The sequence below is a fragment of the Oreochromis aureus genome, linkage group 8, assembly GCF_013358895.1.
Source record: "Oreochromis aureus strain Israel breed Guangdong linkage group 8, ZZ_aureus, whole genome shotgun sequence".
In the NCBI taxonomy this organism is placed as follows: Eukaryota; Metazoa; Chordata; class Actinopteri; order Cichliformes; family Cichlidae; genus Oreochromis; species Oreochromis aureus.
Window position 1 is genome coordinate 4,855,535 of NC_052949.1, and position 16,313 is coordinate 4,871,847.

General features: G+C 41.9%; 1 protein-coding gene across 16 annotated transcripts in view; it reads right to left on the reverse strand.

The window, feature by feature from the left end:
- Positions 1–2,169: 2,169 nt before the first annotated feature.
- The window catches only part of mapta (microtubule-associated protein tau a), a 38,798-nt gene continuing 24,654 nt past the window's right edge, over positions 2,170–16,313 (reverse strand). For 11 of the 16 annotated variants that reach the window (XM_039616437.1, XM_039616433.1, XM_039616436.1 and 8 more), the window contains 6 exons: positions 14,888–14,980; positions 11,634–11,726; positions 9,705–9,797; positions 8,439–8,520; positions 7,878–7,984; positions 2,170–5,914 (listed from right to left, as the gene is read on the reverse strand). In XM_039616437.1, coding sequence (XP_039472371.1) covers positions 5,717–5,914; positions 7,878–7,984; positions 8,439–8,520; positions 9,705–9,797; positions 11,634–11,726; positions 14,888–14,980 — 666 coding nt within the window. In that variant the 3' untranslated portion in view covers positions 2,170–5,716. Of the gene's footprint in view, positions 5,915–6,364; positions 6,516–7,877; positions 7,985–8,438; positions 8,521–9,704; positions 9,798–11,633; positions 11,727–14,887; positions 14,981–16,313 lie in introns of all 16 variants that reach the window. The other 5 variants (XM_039616425.1, XM_039616427.1, XM_039616428.1 and 2 more) reach the window with 5 other exon arrangements.

Here is a 16,313-nt window from a genome sequence, read left to right on the forward strand (position 1 = left end):
TGCCGTGGGCCTGCTCTCAGCTCATTTTAACCTGTGTGATGTCACCGCTCGCCTCTTGCAGGTGTAGCGCTGCGTTCAGGGGTTTGTCCTCTGGCTCTGGGTGTTTGAATGCAGACTTTTCATAGTTGGTCCTGAATGATCGAAGACCAGAAATCTACATTTTTACTGTCAGATTTGATGAAGTAAAACAACTTTCTGTGATCAGCGTCCTGAGTACACCACCAACTGCATCTGGAAGTGTCATCCTCACTGAAGTGTCCTGTTTTAAATCCATAACAGACCAATCAGAACGCAGTAACTTGCAGCTGATGATTTATGTAGAAAGTCAGATTTTCTTACAATGAAGCGCGAGGAGTTTTATTTCTGACTTGTCAGAGGTGTGAAAGGTTCACAGCAGGGATTGAACGTATGCCCAGGCTCATGGGCACCTAGGCAGTGATTAAATGGTAAGTTGAGGCATCTGCTGGAAAAATCAGCAGCGCTTTGTTTGAGCAGGTTAACAGGAAATGGAGCGACTCTTTTAGGGTGTGAAACTGTAGATTAAACAGCTGAAAGGAGTTTCAATGCCACAACTTCTTTTAGTGGAGAGGTGACTGGTTTAAACAGTTTAGTGGTTAATGTGTCTGCCTCACCAGTGAAAGCTCCAGTTGACTCCCAGAAGAAGACCCAGTTATCCTCTGGGATTATGTCAGGAAGAGAATAAAACATGACTGACCTGCTGTCAGGAGCCTGAAGAGGAAGCTGCTGCTTTAAAAGTACAACTAGAAGTCTTGTTTGTTACACACACCTACAATCAGCAGTTACACCAACACACACCTGGACTATGGGACGAAACTGAAACGCCACCTGGCAGCTCTGAGACGAGAGGGACCTTCCTGTTGTGACCGCTGCACCAATCCTCACTGACGGTTCAGAAAGCTTCATTTCAGCTGAATGATCTCCACAAGTGCGCTAACCTGGCACTAAGTAACATTAGTTTGACATGGGTGACCTTTGACCTGTTACTACAGTTTAAAATGGTGTGTGAAAACTTGTTGGTTGGTTAAAACATTTATAAAAGTATTTTGGGCTTTAAAAACAAAACCTTACTTGATGAAATTGTTAACAGAACGGCATTTGTGGCTGTTTATTCAAACTTGGCTCTGTTTTTATGATGCCTGCTGTGAACTTTGAACTGAAAGAAATTAAAAATAAAGCGAACACTAAAAAAAAAAAGCATAAACCTATAGCTATAACACTATTTTCTTATCGCTGATAGCTTAAAGGTGCTTTTTGTTTCAACGTGTGAATGAAAGCATTCACCACCAGAGGGCAGCATTTCAACAGTAGGTGCATTTTAACGTTTCCAGATGTTTGCTGCTGCTCGCTTCCTGTAAAGTGTCTAATCGTTCACCAGGTTGAAATTTTAAAGTAGATCACGTACTTAATCACTCACCTGATTAAATAAAACACAAGCCTTGCAGTTTTAAAAACAATTAATCATTATTAAAAAACCTCCACCTTCTAGAGCCCGAGAAAGTTCACACACAGTGCTTCATCTTGTGGTGCAAAGTGGTATTACATCAAAGTATACAGCTGCTTCAGAAATGAAACCAAAGCTGTGTGTCTTTTAAAAAAAAGGGCAGGTTTTACCTTTAATCACTGTTTAAGTGCCAGTGTTGGCCTCCAGTGACTGCTGAGGGCTCCCTGCTGCTTTGCTGATAATATTAAAGAACAGAATCATTTGGACAGATTGTGACTTTTACGTTTATTAGTGAATATCGATATAATTGTCTGCAGGTCCCAGGGTTGATTGTTGTGCAGCTGCACTATGAGGACGACCTCATACTGAACTCTGGATAAAATAAGACTAAAACAGGCCTTTTAAAAGTAATTTTTAAATTATTAGCTTAAAAATTTTTATTCTTTAAATTAAAGTGTGGTTATTTTTTAACTACAGTGAACTACCGTTTCAGCAGTGAATTACAGTGAATTACTAATAGATTTTCCCCCTCTTCATCACAGCTGTCGCATTTTGTTCGTATAAATAAAAAGGAAAAAGTTTGTCTTATGTTTTATATTTCATAAATGCAGTAAAACACATAGTTACTGTAAAGAAAATGTAAAGCACCAAATAACTTATATAAATATTTGAGTTCCACTGCCTCAGACTGAAGGTGGAAACAGAGATGAATGAGTCCCGTCTGATCTGGGAGTGATTTTTTTGCACTCCTTCACCATCACGGTGACTTCATAGCATTTATTTTCAAATACACATATACAGCAACAAGAATCATCATAAACCAGTTATTGAGAAAATGCACAATAACGAGAACAATCACATTTCCACAACTGTACAGCGTCAGAAGTAACCCCGAAGAGAGGAAAACAAAAACGAAAGAAGGTGACGAGTTGTTACTGTGGAAACCTCTGTGGAGATCGGCTCCCGTCCCTCGGTGCTCGCGTCAGTCCTGCACGCGGAGACGAGCGTGGAACTGGAACTAAAGAGGGTTTAGCATGCAGATTGCAAGCTTTTCGTGTGCTTGCTCGTTTAGGAAACCTTACAGCAAAGTCGGCGACCTTTTGACCCTTAATTGCACATTTTTTTTTATACAAAAAAAAGAAGAATTGGTACATCCGTCCAGTTCCAGAGCAAATATAAACAGGATATACAGACAGATCGCTTTGTGAAAGGGGGGCAACAAGCAGACGGCTGTCTCTTACATGAGCTGCATGCAAGAAGCTGTTTCACTCATTTTAATGCGAGTAATGAATCAGCGGGGGGGCACATCGGGACATCTCTGAGCACATGAACTGGGTTTGTTTGCAGGGGAACGTCTTAACCTGGCTCCAGCTGGAGAACACAACAAAAACGTGACCACATATGCACTGCATGGACAAAAGCAAGTGGACGCACCTGTCTGGCTCAACCATTTAAAAGGGATCATATTTTAATCTGATGCTTGGGCACTTTTGTTGCTAAAAGGCAGGTCTACCTTCCATTTAGTAACTTTGAAGGGTTTTTTCCCAGTGCCAAAAACTGCAGTTCCTCTGATGGCCACTTGAGGCTGGCTCCAAAAGAGAGTCATTCTCCAGAGACACCCATGTTCAAACAACAAACCTTACAGTAGAAATAAACACGTAATTTGATTCCAGCTATCAGCTGAAGTCGTCCTCGTGCTGTTGGCTGTTCCCTAAAGTTCCCTTTGGTGTGAAAGCACCATGAAGGCAGTGAAATCATCACCTCCTCTAAATATTCCTGTTCTGTACTTTGGTCAGTATTTACTGAGAATGTAGACACATTTTCTAAAGGTTAATTAAACACTTAGTCGTGGTTAAATGTAACACCTCATCAAACAAATCTGAGAAAGCACCAATACGGGGCCCAATTCTGAGGTTTCTTTTTGTTGTCTGGCACCACTGTGTGCTGTGGCGTTTGGGCCTCCTCTGGCCCACCAAACACTTCCTGTGATGCTCATCAAGCCTCGCTCGTGACTTTTGGACTACCGCTAAAAATCTGCAGTAGATAAGCTCTCATGCGTCCACAAACTTTTGCCACAAAGTGCACTTTTGCTACTTTGCAGGGAGCGAGAAACACGACCAGCTGATCAGTCCTGTGTTTCAGGTGCATGTGTGTTGGATATAGACTGCCTAACGAGGTCTTCACCGTCCACCATCCGCCTGCTGTGCAACAATCACAATCTTCTCCGTACAAACGATCCATTAACAGTAAAACAGCCGCTTTGTGTGTTTGTGTCACCGCTGTGAAAACTAGTCTACCTACCTGTAAGTGCATAAATACTGTACTCAGCCTCCTCCTCACAGTTTAGCTATGAAAATGTCACTTTAAGGTTAATTTTCCCTCCTCAAGCTGTAGCGCATTTACACAGAGCAGTAAAAAAAAAGAACACTGACAGTAGCAGGCACGATACAAATGTTTCTTCATATCAAATACATGTCATATATCCACAGAGTACGATTATAAAACTGTGCCCAACACAAAGTCTCTACTCTAGCTCTTCACTTCGTCTTTTTTCTGCATTTTTTAAATCCAGGTAACGCTCCCCTCCCCCCTCCCTCACCCCTCCCTCACCTAGGACGCGGGGAGAGCATCAGAAATGAGACCGCGGAGAGGCAGCAGCCCCTCGCTTCGTCACCGAGCTCAGATAATCGATCATTCTGAGCCGAACGACTCACACGGCCAGCAGAGAACAGGAAACAGCGGGGAACAAAAACCAGCTTAAATCAGTCAAATAAAACAGAAGAAGAAATGTGGGGTTTTCACACTTTTGGACATTTTGTTTCTTAAAATTTTCATTATTTAGCTTTAGTATTCTTCCATCGCTCGGGCCCTTTAACTTACATATTTAAGGTGAAATGTTCCCAGCACGCTGCAGCATACCTCTGCAGTGGAAGTTTGAACCTGTGAAAGTGCCACCACGCTGTAACCCTGCGAACACAAGAAGTCTGGATGGCACTGGAAGCTGGCGGTGATGATGACGTCACCGCTCGGCTTTGGTTGCGCTCTCCGCTGCGATTCTAATGGTTTAAATGTCAATCCTTTGGCTGGTTTAGTGTTTTAGACTCAGTCATCCGTCACGCTGACATCCACTGTAGTAAAACCAGGTCGACCCTCGAGGCCTCAGCAGCTGCAGGTCGCAGCAGACAGCACAACTTTACAGTATTGTCGCCACAACGAGCCAGCTACTTTAAAAAAAACTACAAAAACCTGATGCTTCAGTGTATTTATCGATTAACAAATGTTTCGATGGCTGTTAGAACAAGTTGAAGATCACCCTCACTTACGTCTGATGCACACTCGGTCATGTTTTAAGCAGGGAAGAGTTAAACAGCACAGCTGCCGTTGGTAAAGGCCTCTTTCAGCCCTCCGTTAGGTGTAATTTCTCTCTTTCTTCTCGATCTCGCGGCTCTGAACGAACATCTGAGTTCGGCGCGTCCCGTAAAAAGTCGTGTGGAGGTGGCGCGATCAGTCGCCGTTCTCTCTGCGGTCTCACTTCCGCCCCCCCCCCTCCCACCCCACAGTCTCCTGCAGTAGCTCGAGGTGCAGCACATGTCGGGACTACACAAAGCAAAGACAGCAGTGAGGTCTGAAAGCTTTTTTTTCTGCCTTGACGAGAAATATTTGCTACTTTTTCTTCTAACCGTTCCTCCGCCCACTTCACCGGACCCTGTATCTGATCCCTCTGCTTTAGCACAAACGGACCCCCACCCCCACCCCCGTCCCACAAACAGTCTGCATTAACCTCCATCTTCAAGGTTCTGTTTTTTATCAAAAAATAAATAAATAAAAAAGAATCAGGGGACACCCGTCAAAGGTGACGCTGATAAGATACACTTCTAAAAGGGTTTACAGTCAATGTGACGGGAAACCGAGTCTTAGACGATTTAGCGGGATATGTACGGAGATCCTCAGAGGGAGGATTTTGCTCTGCTGGGGTGCTTTAACTCTTAAAGGGACACTTACAAAAGGTTCAAATTAAGTGTAGAGATCAAAGACCACAGAGAGATATTCAATACATGTTGGCCTACTGGTTAATCTGTTTTCTTTTTCAAGACCTCTAATAGCAACACCTCGACGAGATTCAAAGGTTAGTGGAGGATAAACAGTGACGGGCAGCTAAAAAAATCAAACAAAAGTCCTGTGAAAGTAACGAGGAAGGTATCACAACTCCTCTACGTGGTCGTGTGGTCGAGGCGGGGAGTGCGGCAGGCGCGTTCACAAGCCTTGTTTGGCCAGGGAGGCGGACACCTGGTCGGCCAGCGTGGAGAGCTGCGGAGAGTCGGTCATGTTGATGCTGCCAGAGGAGGACACGGTGCTGAGCTGGTGGGGGGAGTCTTCCAAGGAGACGATCTCGGCGCCGTGGTCAGTGCGGGCCTTGGCTGTCTCGCGGAAGTTCAGTTTGTGGCTCTCAATCTGTGGCGAGATCGGAGGTGAAGGTCAGACATCAGAGTGTCCGATCAGCCACGGCCTGGATTTTTCTGATTTTTAAGGACTAATGATAGTCCTGCACTACGTAATCTTTTAATTTCCTGCGTTATGATTCGCCCTAAGCTGTTTACAGAGGCCAAAACCATCAAAACTGTGTGCACATGAGGTACAGTTTGCATGCATGCAACAAAAATAAAGACGTTTCCAGCTCCGGTCGATGGTTGCAGAGCGGTCACAGGAGGCTTCTGGTTGTGAGAATGAACCCTGAGCTGATTTATTGAGCTGATAAAACTTTCATGTGACCTCTTGGCCTGACTGATGATGTTAGGTTAGCTTCACAGCACAGGCCTCAGATCCTGAAAACTCATAATCAGCGCTATCCACGTCATGTCTCATAGCTGAGAGTCTGAGATGAAGCAGCTTGTAGGTACTTACAGGAGTCCTCAATCTTTATGAGAGGGTTCGTCAGGATGGGTGTGATGGGTGCTGAAGGGACAGTCGGAGGTGACTGAGGGGGGGTGACAGCGGGGGAGAGGACCGAGGGGCTGTCTGAGGTGCTCCCCTCTCCGTCTTTCCCCTCCTCCCTCTACAGAGGAGCCCCAGCAAGGAAATGAAAAGGCATGCAACAAAAATACACATGATGGTTTCAACAGAAATGAAAAATAAATAAAATAAAGCAAAACAATTGGTGAGAAAATGTAGCACAGCGTCTCAGGGCAGCTGAAGGTAAAAAAAAAATACAAATAAAAAATGTAAGGCGCTTGGGGGAGGAGTCAGATTCAGAGAATATAATCAGGAATTTAAAGTTTAAACAAAAAAATATTGTTTTACAAGAAAAAGACAAAATTTGTGAGATAAAAAAAAAGACATTTTAGGGGAGAAAAATTGGTAAAAATTAGAAAAAATGTGAAACTTACTAGAAAAATCTGATGAACATATAAGAAAATTGTGATAAAATTATAAGAAAACAAACAAATTTATTATTATTGTTAAATTATTCACTGTTTTTCTCATAGTTTTTTCACATAAAAACTTTGTCTCTTTAAATTGTCCTTTTTCTTGAGATCATCTTTTTTTCCCCTGTAAACTTTTAGCTCCAGTGGCCCCAAAACGCTGTCACAACAATGAAATTTGACAAGAACGACAACCAAAACTTTAAAATGAAGTGAAAATCAGCAGGATGAAGAAGATGGAAGCTTGAACAAAGGAGGGAAAAAGCAGAAAAACCAAGAAAAAAAGCTCTAAAAGCTGCTGTCTGTGTGACACCCTCACTAACGTCAGTGTGGCTGTTAGCGATTAACTGAAATGTTCTCGCTGTTTTAAGCTTTGCTGTTTCTGAGAAGTGAAACGTGCTGTGTTGCTGAGTGTGTTTCACCCACAGAGACGCAGAAGAGCTGAAAGCTGGTTTTCCGAAGAAGACAGCCGAGCACTGAAACATGCTTGAGGCCAAATGGTGCCAAACTTTAGTTAATTTTAATTATATATGTGTCTTCAAATTAAAAGTATGTAGGGAAGAAAAGTTATTTTCAGTTCCAGAATTTCTTAATGTTTTAAATTTTGCTTTTGAAGTTTTTAGCTGCAAATTTTATGTCTCATTTTATATTTTACTCTTTTACAGTTTTAAATATTTTTAGGATCAGTTTCACTTTTCCTCCAACAAGCGATCCAGTGTCTTCCACACAGCATGTAAACTGCATTAGCAGTAAAAGAATAAATTTTTAAAAATCTGATATTTAACTTTAAATTGGTCTCTTAGCTTAGAATAAGAGGACAAGCTTGTAGAAATTTGAATGTGGTGAAGATCAAAATGTTTGTTTTCCAATTTCATTTTTTTCTTTGCGCTGTTGGCACAGATTGGTCTCCATACAGAACCGTGACGAAGCGCCACAGTGCACCGAGTGTTTTGCTTTTAGCCTGCAGAGAGCGCATTGGTGGATTTTTACTTCACCTTCTTCTGTCCGCCTCCAGGAACGTGGCTGATGTTGCCCAGAGAGCCCACTTTGGACTGAACTTTAAACTCCAGCTTCTCGTTTTTGATCTCAATGTTTCCACCACCTAAAAAAAATAATAATCTGAGTGCAGCACCATTATTAAAGAAGTGGAAGAACTTGTACTGGTACTTAGTGTAAGAACCAGCATCAGTAAATTTCCTGCTTTTAAAATCAAACAATCAGAGCTACAGAAGTTTAACTAGTAACCAGTTTTTGTTAATATTAAGAAAACCATCATTAAAAAATGTTTTACTAAAATAATCACAGCTGCCTGAGACCTTCAGGCAGTGACCAAGGCAGTGTTTGCGGGTCGGCTCTCCAAGCCGCTTTGCAACCCACCTCCACCCCAGCTTCTTTGGTTAATGCTTTTCATAGTATTCAGAGCAGAGGCAAGAACATAAATTACTACGTGTGGTATTGCATTTACATTGAAGGTGAGGGAGACTTCTGCTACTAATTATATTGTCGTTATGCACTCATCACCTAAAATTAAGCAGAAAGTTGGAATAATATTTTACCCGGCTTGTGATGAATGTTGTCCTTTGAGCCACACTTAGATGTAACGTTGCTCAGATCGATCTTTTTGTGCACAATTTGAACCTGAGAGGAAAAAAAACAGCACAAACAGAGTTTGAATGCAGACCAGCAGAGTCAGCAGCTCTGAAGTCGCCCTGCATGCAGCCACCGAGGAACTGATCCTATAAAACCGGCCTGTTAGTAAAACTGTTCCTGAAAGCAGGTTCAACGGTCTGAGTCGTACTTTAAACTCGCGTTGGGCCTCTGTCTCTAAACGTGGGAACGTTTAGTGAATCAACACCTTTGTTTTTAGATAAGAGCGACTCAGTCAATAACATGAAATCAGATGATGATTTATGGGGGATTGTGTGGAGTTGCTGCTTTTGCCACTGTGCATCTGGTCTTTAAATTGAAGGCTTCACTTGTTGCACGATGACCAATCATTTTTTAAACATGTATTAATAATAAATCTGTGATTTCCATCTTTCTCCTTACATTTACGACAGACTTGACTATAAAAACCTGCTTTCTGGAACCGGGTTATGGAAGGAAACACAGATCAACATCACTGACTAACAGACTGGATTAACGGTTAAAGTTTTAATCTGAGCGGGGCGACCTTACCCCAGTGCAGAAAAACAAGTGACCATCTTCTGCACTAACTGATAAAAGCCAGATTTCAGCAGCCATGCATCACCATGCATGGATAGATGATGTCACTCTTGGCTGTTTGTCTGCAAACACAGAGCGCTCAGTCTCTCAGAGCTGAGGTCACCTCAGCGTGGACGACAACAGGCACTGTTTGGTGGAGAAGCCGAGGACAGCGAGGCTCTTTGTTACCCGATCGGGACACTTTGAGGGGACAATTAGTTCACTTCACATCAAGGTTTTAGGACTTTTTAAAATAAAAACGTCCACAAACAGGATTCATGCGTGTGGCTTCAGGGGCAGATTTGAGGGCAAAGATTCAACAGAGTTATTGGGCTTACATGAGACCCAGAGCATTGCATAACACAGTAGATCCACTAAACTAAGAAGACTCTGATTTAGGAACTACAGAGCATCTAAACCAGTGAAAGAAAAGTGCTGGGAGGGCGGTTTAGTGCTGTTCTAGTATGAAATGCTCAGATCTGTTCATGTGTTCAGTAAAACTGTTAATGGGAGAAGTTGACGGGTCAGCGTTTGGGAGGTCAGAAGGGCTGGACACAGACGGGAGGATCTGTGCTCCTTTCTGAGGATGCGTTCAGTGGAAGCACACCTCTACTCACATTGCCACCACCAGGTACATGTTTTATATTATCTTTGGAGCCACACCGGGACTGCACATTGCTCAAGTCCAACTTCTTATCGAGAATTTGCACCTGGAAAGTTGATATGTGGGGGGGAAAAAACACAGTTATGGTGGAGAAATCCAAGAGCTGCGAAAGAAGACGATTACTGGAGAGGAAGTTAAATGTTGGAGGGACGAGTTTGAGGCTCAGGGGAGCGAGAGCTGACCGAGATACTCGAGACCCTCGTGAGGAGACGTCCACACATCACCGCGCTGGTGCTTTGAAGCCATTACAATCAGGTGAAGCATTTCAGAGGTTTTCAAACTGTACAGGGCGGAAAACCATCAAGTTAGACCTCTGAGGTCCAAGTCATCATAGGTGATGACCCCAACTCTAACCTGGAGGAAAACAGGTTTTTATTTTATTTTCTCTAAACTGTTTTCCACATTTTTGACAATCGAGGGAAAAAATGAAACGATCAGAAAAAAGTTGAAGGTAACCCTGTGATGAGTTTGACCTTACAGGGTTGAGACTTTTCATTAGCAAAAAAACAAAAACAGTGTACGAAAGAGATCGATGAATACACAGAGAGATGACAGCACCAATTATAAATGCAAAAATATCACACTGACACTCATCAGATACTTTTTTAGATAAATCTTCTTCAACTGCTCCTCACTGCAGGTATCTGTCATGGTTTGATGCTGTGTGGCAGGCTAGGTTAGGACCAAACGCAGGACACTCACAGGGAAAACTTAACTCAAAGCGGCAGCTTTATTTTCTGGGAAAAATAATCTATAAAATAAACGGAAAACAAACCAAAACTTGAAGATAGAAACTGGAAACTAAGACGTTAACACTGGGAGGCTAGAAAACCAGGAGCACGGAGGAAACACACAGCGAAGAGAGTACAACACAGGGCTTAAATACACAAGGGAGTAACAAGGGAATGGGAAACAGGAGGGAAACACAGCTGGGATTAATCTGATATAACGAGACGGGGAGGAAGTAAAACCAATCACATGACAGCAACCCGATGCATTGAGGCATGTAGACATGGTGAAAGACCCGCTAAAGGGCATCAGACTGGGGGGAATAAAGGTGATTTAAGAGACTGAACATGGTGTGGTTGTTGGTGCTAGCAGAGTATTTGAGAATCTGTTCATCTTTTCCCCACACATCCATCTGTGGGTTCACAGAGAACTCTGTAAATGCACAACACGTCGAACCTTGAGGCAGATGGACTGCAATTAGACAACAGAAGACTGAAAAACGTTGCCTGGTCTGATGAGTCTCTGCTGCAACATTCAGGTGGTAGGGTCAGAACTGAAAGCACGGATCCATCCTGCCTCATATGAATGGTTCAGGATGGACGAGGTGGTGTAACGGTGTGGAGGATATTTTCTTGTTGCTGCTCACCATCTCTGGCATCATACTCACAGGTACTTTGGAAAAAATCAAGATTATTTACCACGACTGCTCTTTTTACAGAATTTGTAAAAATGTATTCAACATTTCCTCTTTTGATTGAGTGGATGTGCTTAAACTTTAACTGAACTGATAAAGTTGTAGATTTAGTCGTGTCAGACTCTGAAAACCTCTGAAATCCTTCAGTCTGGATGGAAAAGTGCACAGGTGAGGGGGAGACTGTTAACCCTTTGAGTCACAGAGCAGCGAGGCTGCAGGGGAAGCCTGGCGTATTTGGGTCCACGTGACATTTTCAGTACATAATCAGTTGATTCTGATGAGGTCAGGTACCTGCTGATTTTCATAGAATGGCGCTATCGTAATGACAGGAAGTTGCTTTTTTATGTAAATCAAACTGAACTGCACTTGTAAATGATGCAACAGGCTTTGTGAATAATCCCTTTTCTTGTGCCTTTGTGGAATTTGTGGGACTTCTTTTAAAGCTACAGTCTCTCTCACCTTGCCTCCACCAGGCGTGTGCTTTAGGTTGTCTTTAGAACCGCAGCGAGATTGGACGTTACTTAAGTCCAGCTTCTTCTCAACGATTTTGACCTGCAACAAGACAAAAAAAAGTAAATTCTTCAGGAAATAAAACGAGACGAGCTGGGGGAAGGGAGTCAGCCCGAAAGGAGGAAGTGAGATGGTGAAAGAGATCTTGGCGTTAAAGCTGCCATCTGTAACTCTGCATATTTGTCACACTTCGAGGAAGTCATCAGTTTTCTGACGACTTTAGTGCAGCAGATTGCAAAAATAGCGATGTTTTAATGCAGCTGCAGAGTTTCAAACAGATGTTTTTAGCAAGGGTATTAAAGTTAATTAAAACTTAATTAAGTGTAAAAAAAAATCTTTTTAGAAACAGAAATATGAATAAAAACAAAAAGCAACTAAGAAAATACAGTGCACTCACAAAATAACTTAAATGAAAAAGAAATAATAAAAATTGTATTAATTTTTTTTTTAAATTGCTCAAATTTGTCAACATAACCAACTCGAGGAGGCTCAGCTGTGTTAATGTTAACTGGGAGAGAGCGAGGTATTTGTTAAATATCAGAACAATGTAACAGTGTTTTTGTTTTTTTGTTTTCTGTGTTAAAAGCAAATCAATAATCAGTATAATGTTAAAGATGCCAGCTTTAGCACAGTACATCACCAGTTTTCAGTGAAAGAATTAAAATCATATAAAAACTTCAGTCTTATGTGCATAGACTGTATATAAATGATAGACGTAGCTTCTGGGTCTGAACAGTGAACTGAATTAAACCTGCATTCTTTCTGTGTCCAGCAGAGGGCGACTCCTGTAGTGGCAAAAAGCAGTTTTTGTTAGGTACAGCTGTCGTTCTGCTCATAATGCAATAACTAATTAGCCAATCACATGGTAGCAACTCAGTGCTTACGACTGAATGGACTCAACAGCTATTTTTCTTCATTTTTTTTCTTTTCTTTTTTCTTAGATTTGAGCTTATTACGGCCAAAAAGCATCGTCAGTCTGCTAATGCAGTGTGATTGGTCTGTTAGGTCTGTCTAACAGGCGTAGAGACTATTTGGCAACCACCCAGCATCCACCTGGTCGTTACAGAAAACTGTATATTCACCAGCTGGTTGCTGGCTGATGCAAAAAAGGTTCTGCACCCACAACCTCCTTGTTATTGCTTTAGTTGCTAGCAGAACGCCGCAGTCACCCATAGTTTGCACGGTAGGAGCCGACTTGTCTGTTCGTGGAGCCGTCGTGAAACTAGAGATGGCACGATACCACTTTTTTATGTCCGATACCGATACCGATATCATAAATTTGGATATCTGCCGATACTGATATGAATCCGATATTGTGTGTTTTTTAATCAATAAAACTGTTTTTTTAATATCTTGCTGCATTTTGTATAAGTTCATACTCAAGTTTAAATAAACAACAACACTAAAGCTATTCTGTTATACCTGCATGTAAAAAATACACTGCACCCAAAATATTTCATAGTTCAGCAACACTGATCAATCTAATAAACTTAAACCTGCTCCATCCTTCCTATTCTGGTATTTTAAAGAGTACTTAGCAGAAATATTAAGCAACCTAACTAACAGGGTTGCAAACTCCCAGCGAAAAAAAAAAAAAAATAGGGAACCCCCCACCCTCCACCTCATGATGCTTAATCGATGTAATCAACTTTAATTTGATGCAGGGTGAAAAAAAATGCACAGAAATAAATTATTTTCAAGAATAATTAAATAGATTCAACATCTTTCTTCTACAGAATTGCAGAATTCACAGACGGTATCTTCCCAAAGGAAAAAGTACTATAGCTTACTAGGGTATATAGACTTAAGAGTTACTATATACAGTATAGTAATGGACTTCTATACATTTTACATCAGATTAAAACTTTGGGTGTAAGATTCAGATAATTATTTATTAAAAGCTACATATTTTAAATGAGAATAAGAAAGAAAAGTATGTCTTTGTGCCCCCTTTTCCTGTTCATGCCCTATCGGCCCCCCTGGCTACACTTTGCTAGATCCGCCCCTGCACAGTTACCAGCCGTCAGCTACGTAGAAAAGGATCCTGGTGTAGAAAGTAATATTAAATACATTCTAACAACAGCTTATCAAGCTTAAACGTGCTGCTGTTGTTCCGCTGGTTTCTCTTTCTGGTGTAAAGTGGGCCAAAAACAAAGAAGAGAGACGGACTCATGACAGAAAAGCCGATCAGCTGATCGTTAAGCAGTTTCATGATTGAAGTAGCCGCAGCAGAGGGAGAGAGAGAGCAGTCGCTCCATATATCGGTTGTTAAGCTTAACATGGGAACGCTTTATAAACATTCAGAGATGAACTTACACACTTGCTTTACTTCTCTCTGGGATAACTTCCTCAGAGATGAAATGCTGGTTTGGTAGCGAGGCTACAAATACACACAGCCGCTCTATCACATGACGCATACTGCTGCAACGTGCTACGGTTATGAGCCGAGTTACGCTGTGTTGCAAGTTTTGTGAGGTGCTTTTTTGATATTTAATGGATCGGATTACATTTTTTATTTTTCGCCGATATCCGATCCAGTAATTTAGGTCAGTATCGGACCGATACCGATACGTAATATCGGATCGGTCCATCTCTACGTGAAACTTGAGAAAGTGCATCACAGTTGCACTTTTTGAAACACGCTGGTTGCAGCAGCAGGACAACTTTTACTCTGAAGGTAAAACATTTCTGGTTGGTGCAGACAAGTTGCCGTCTTCCATGCTAACTACGGGTGACAATCTGCTAATGAAAAAGCAATAAAAAGGTGGTTTCCAGTGCAGCACCATATACCTCTGGGACTGTCAACAAAGTCCAGTAGTGGTTACTAGAAAAGAAAGCTCGTGATTATACTGGTGGGTATGTCTAGGGCTGTCCTTCCTTGGGATCTGGAAGACGCTGCTGCATTGCATACCTCAGTTTCTCAGCCAAAACGAAGGCGTCAAAGACCAAAACAAACAGCTCAAGGCTGTTAAATGGGACTCAGCCAACCAGGGTGAGTGATGCCACAGTGGCTACATCAATCTTTTATATACAGTCCATGCCGATTAGGGATATTGAGCAGATTGTGTTTCCACATCCGAGTCCACCTTCTGATCGGATCATTAGAGGAGAGCACTTTGCTTTTACCAGGAGTTAGTTTCTGATGGTCATAACTGCAGAGATACTCAAGAGTCTGGAGTTGAGTTCATCCCCCAGTTACTCACATTGCCGCCACCGGGTACATGTTTGATATTGTCTTTGGAGCCACACTTAGACTGCACATTACTAAAGTCCAACTTCTGATCAAGGATTTGTACCTGGAAAAGTGAAAATGTCAGCTTTTAGATTTAGAGTTTAGACTTGATTTGATTATAGAAGTGGGGAGAAACTCGTGCGGGAGTGTGACCGCATGCGGGGTTGGGGAGAGTCGATAATTCAAAGTGTGCATTGGTCTTCACTTCTTCTCATTTCTTTACTTGTGGCCGGAACCAGAGACTGATTTTCAGCTCTTCTGTCATCTACCAGAATAAAGACTTTCTAGTTTGAACTCTGAATGAAGCTGAATTATTTATTTTGGTCCATAAATATCACAACACGTGATCCTTTTGAGTTTCATCAGTAAAACATCGGACACGTGACTGCACCCTGAGTAAAATTAGACCAAAGACCTGCATGGCTTTAGCTAAAATAAACCTCTAGCGCCACACACACACACACACACACACACACACACACACACACACACACATATACATACACACACACGACATCACACTGCAGACTACACTCGACACACTGAGTTGCAGACTGGAGTTTTACTTCCACAAACATTTCTGAGAGACACGGCTGCCCCGGGATGATTAGAGCTAAACAATAGTGAAATAAAAAAATAACAATAATAATAAAAGATCTTTTTTTTAAAAGTTACATTGTGTCCTTATCAAAACTAACTTGATTAAATTAATCTTTAGTGTATTTGTCTGTTGAGACCTGAGGTGTGCGGATTATTGTGAGTCAGCTGCCTGACCTGTGTTTGTATAGTAACGCCTGAACTTATAAAATCTCACCCTGACAAATCATCATCATCATCTAGTCTTCTTCTTTCGGTTCCTCTTTTTAGGGTCACCACACAGACCATCTGCCTCATCCCAGCATCCTCTTTTCCCACTTACCTTCACTACATCCTCCTTACATCTTCACTGTTACACCTGTCTCCCTCACCTGTCTGTGCTCTTCTCTCCAAGTTAAACTAACTAGTTAATCTGTGTGCTCTTCATTCTCTTCAGAGCTGCCGTTCCCTGAAATAATGCCTTATATGTAATAATAAAAGTAACAATGGAACAAGTAAAAACTAAATGAGCAAATCCACTCTGGAAACTAACACGAAGGGAAAAGGTAGGTGGAAGGAACAACAAAAGGTTCAGGGCCTTGTTTGTTGGTATTAACACTCAAGCATGTAAAATGACCGAGTGGGGTCATCAGATTTTAAACAAAACTGATTTGCAGTTTTTAATAGAGGTGCTTCTCAGACCTGAAAACTGGACAAAACCTGAACTTCCTGCCTGATTTCACCACGTTGTTGTGCAGAAATATCAGCTGATTCTGAGGAACTTTTCCCAGATTTGACCGTTTTTATAAATGGAACAACTC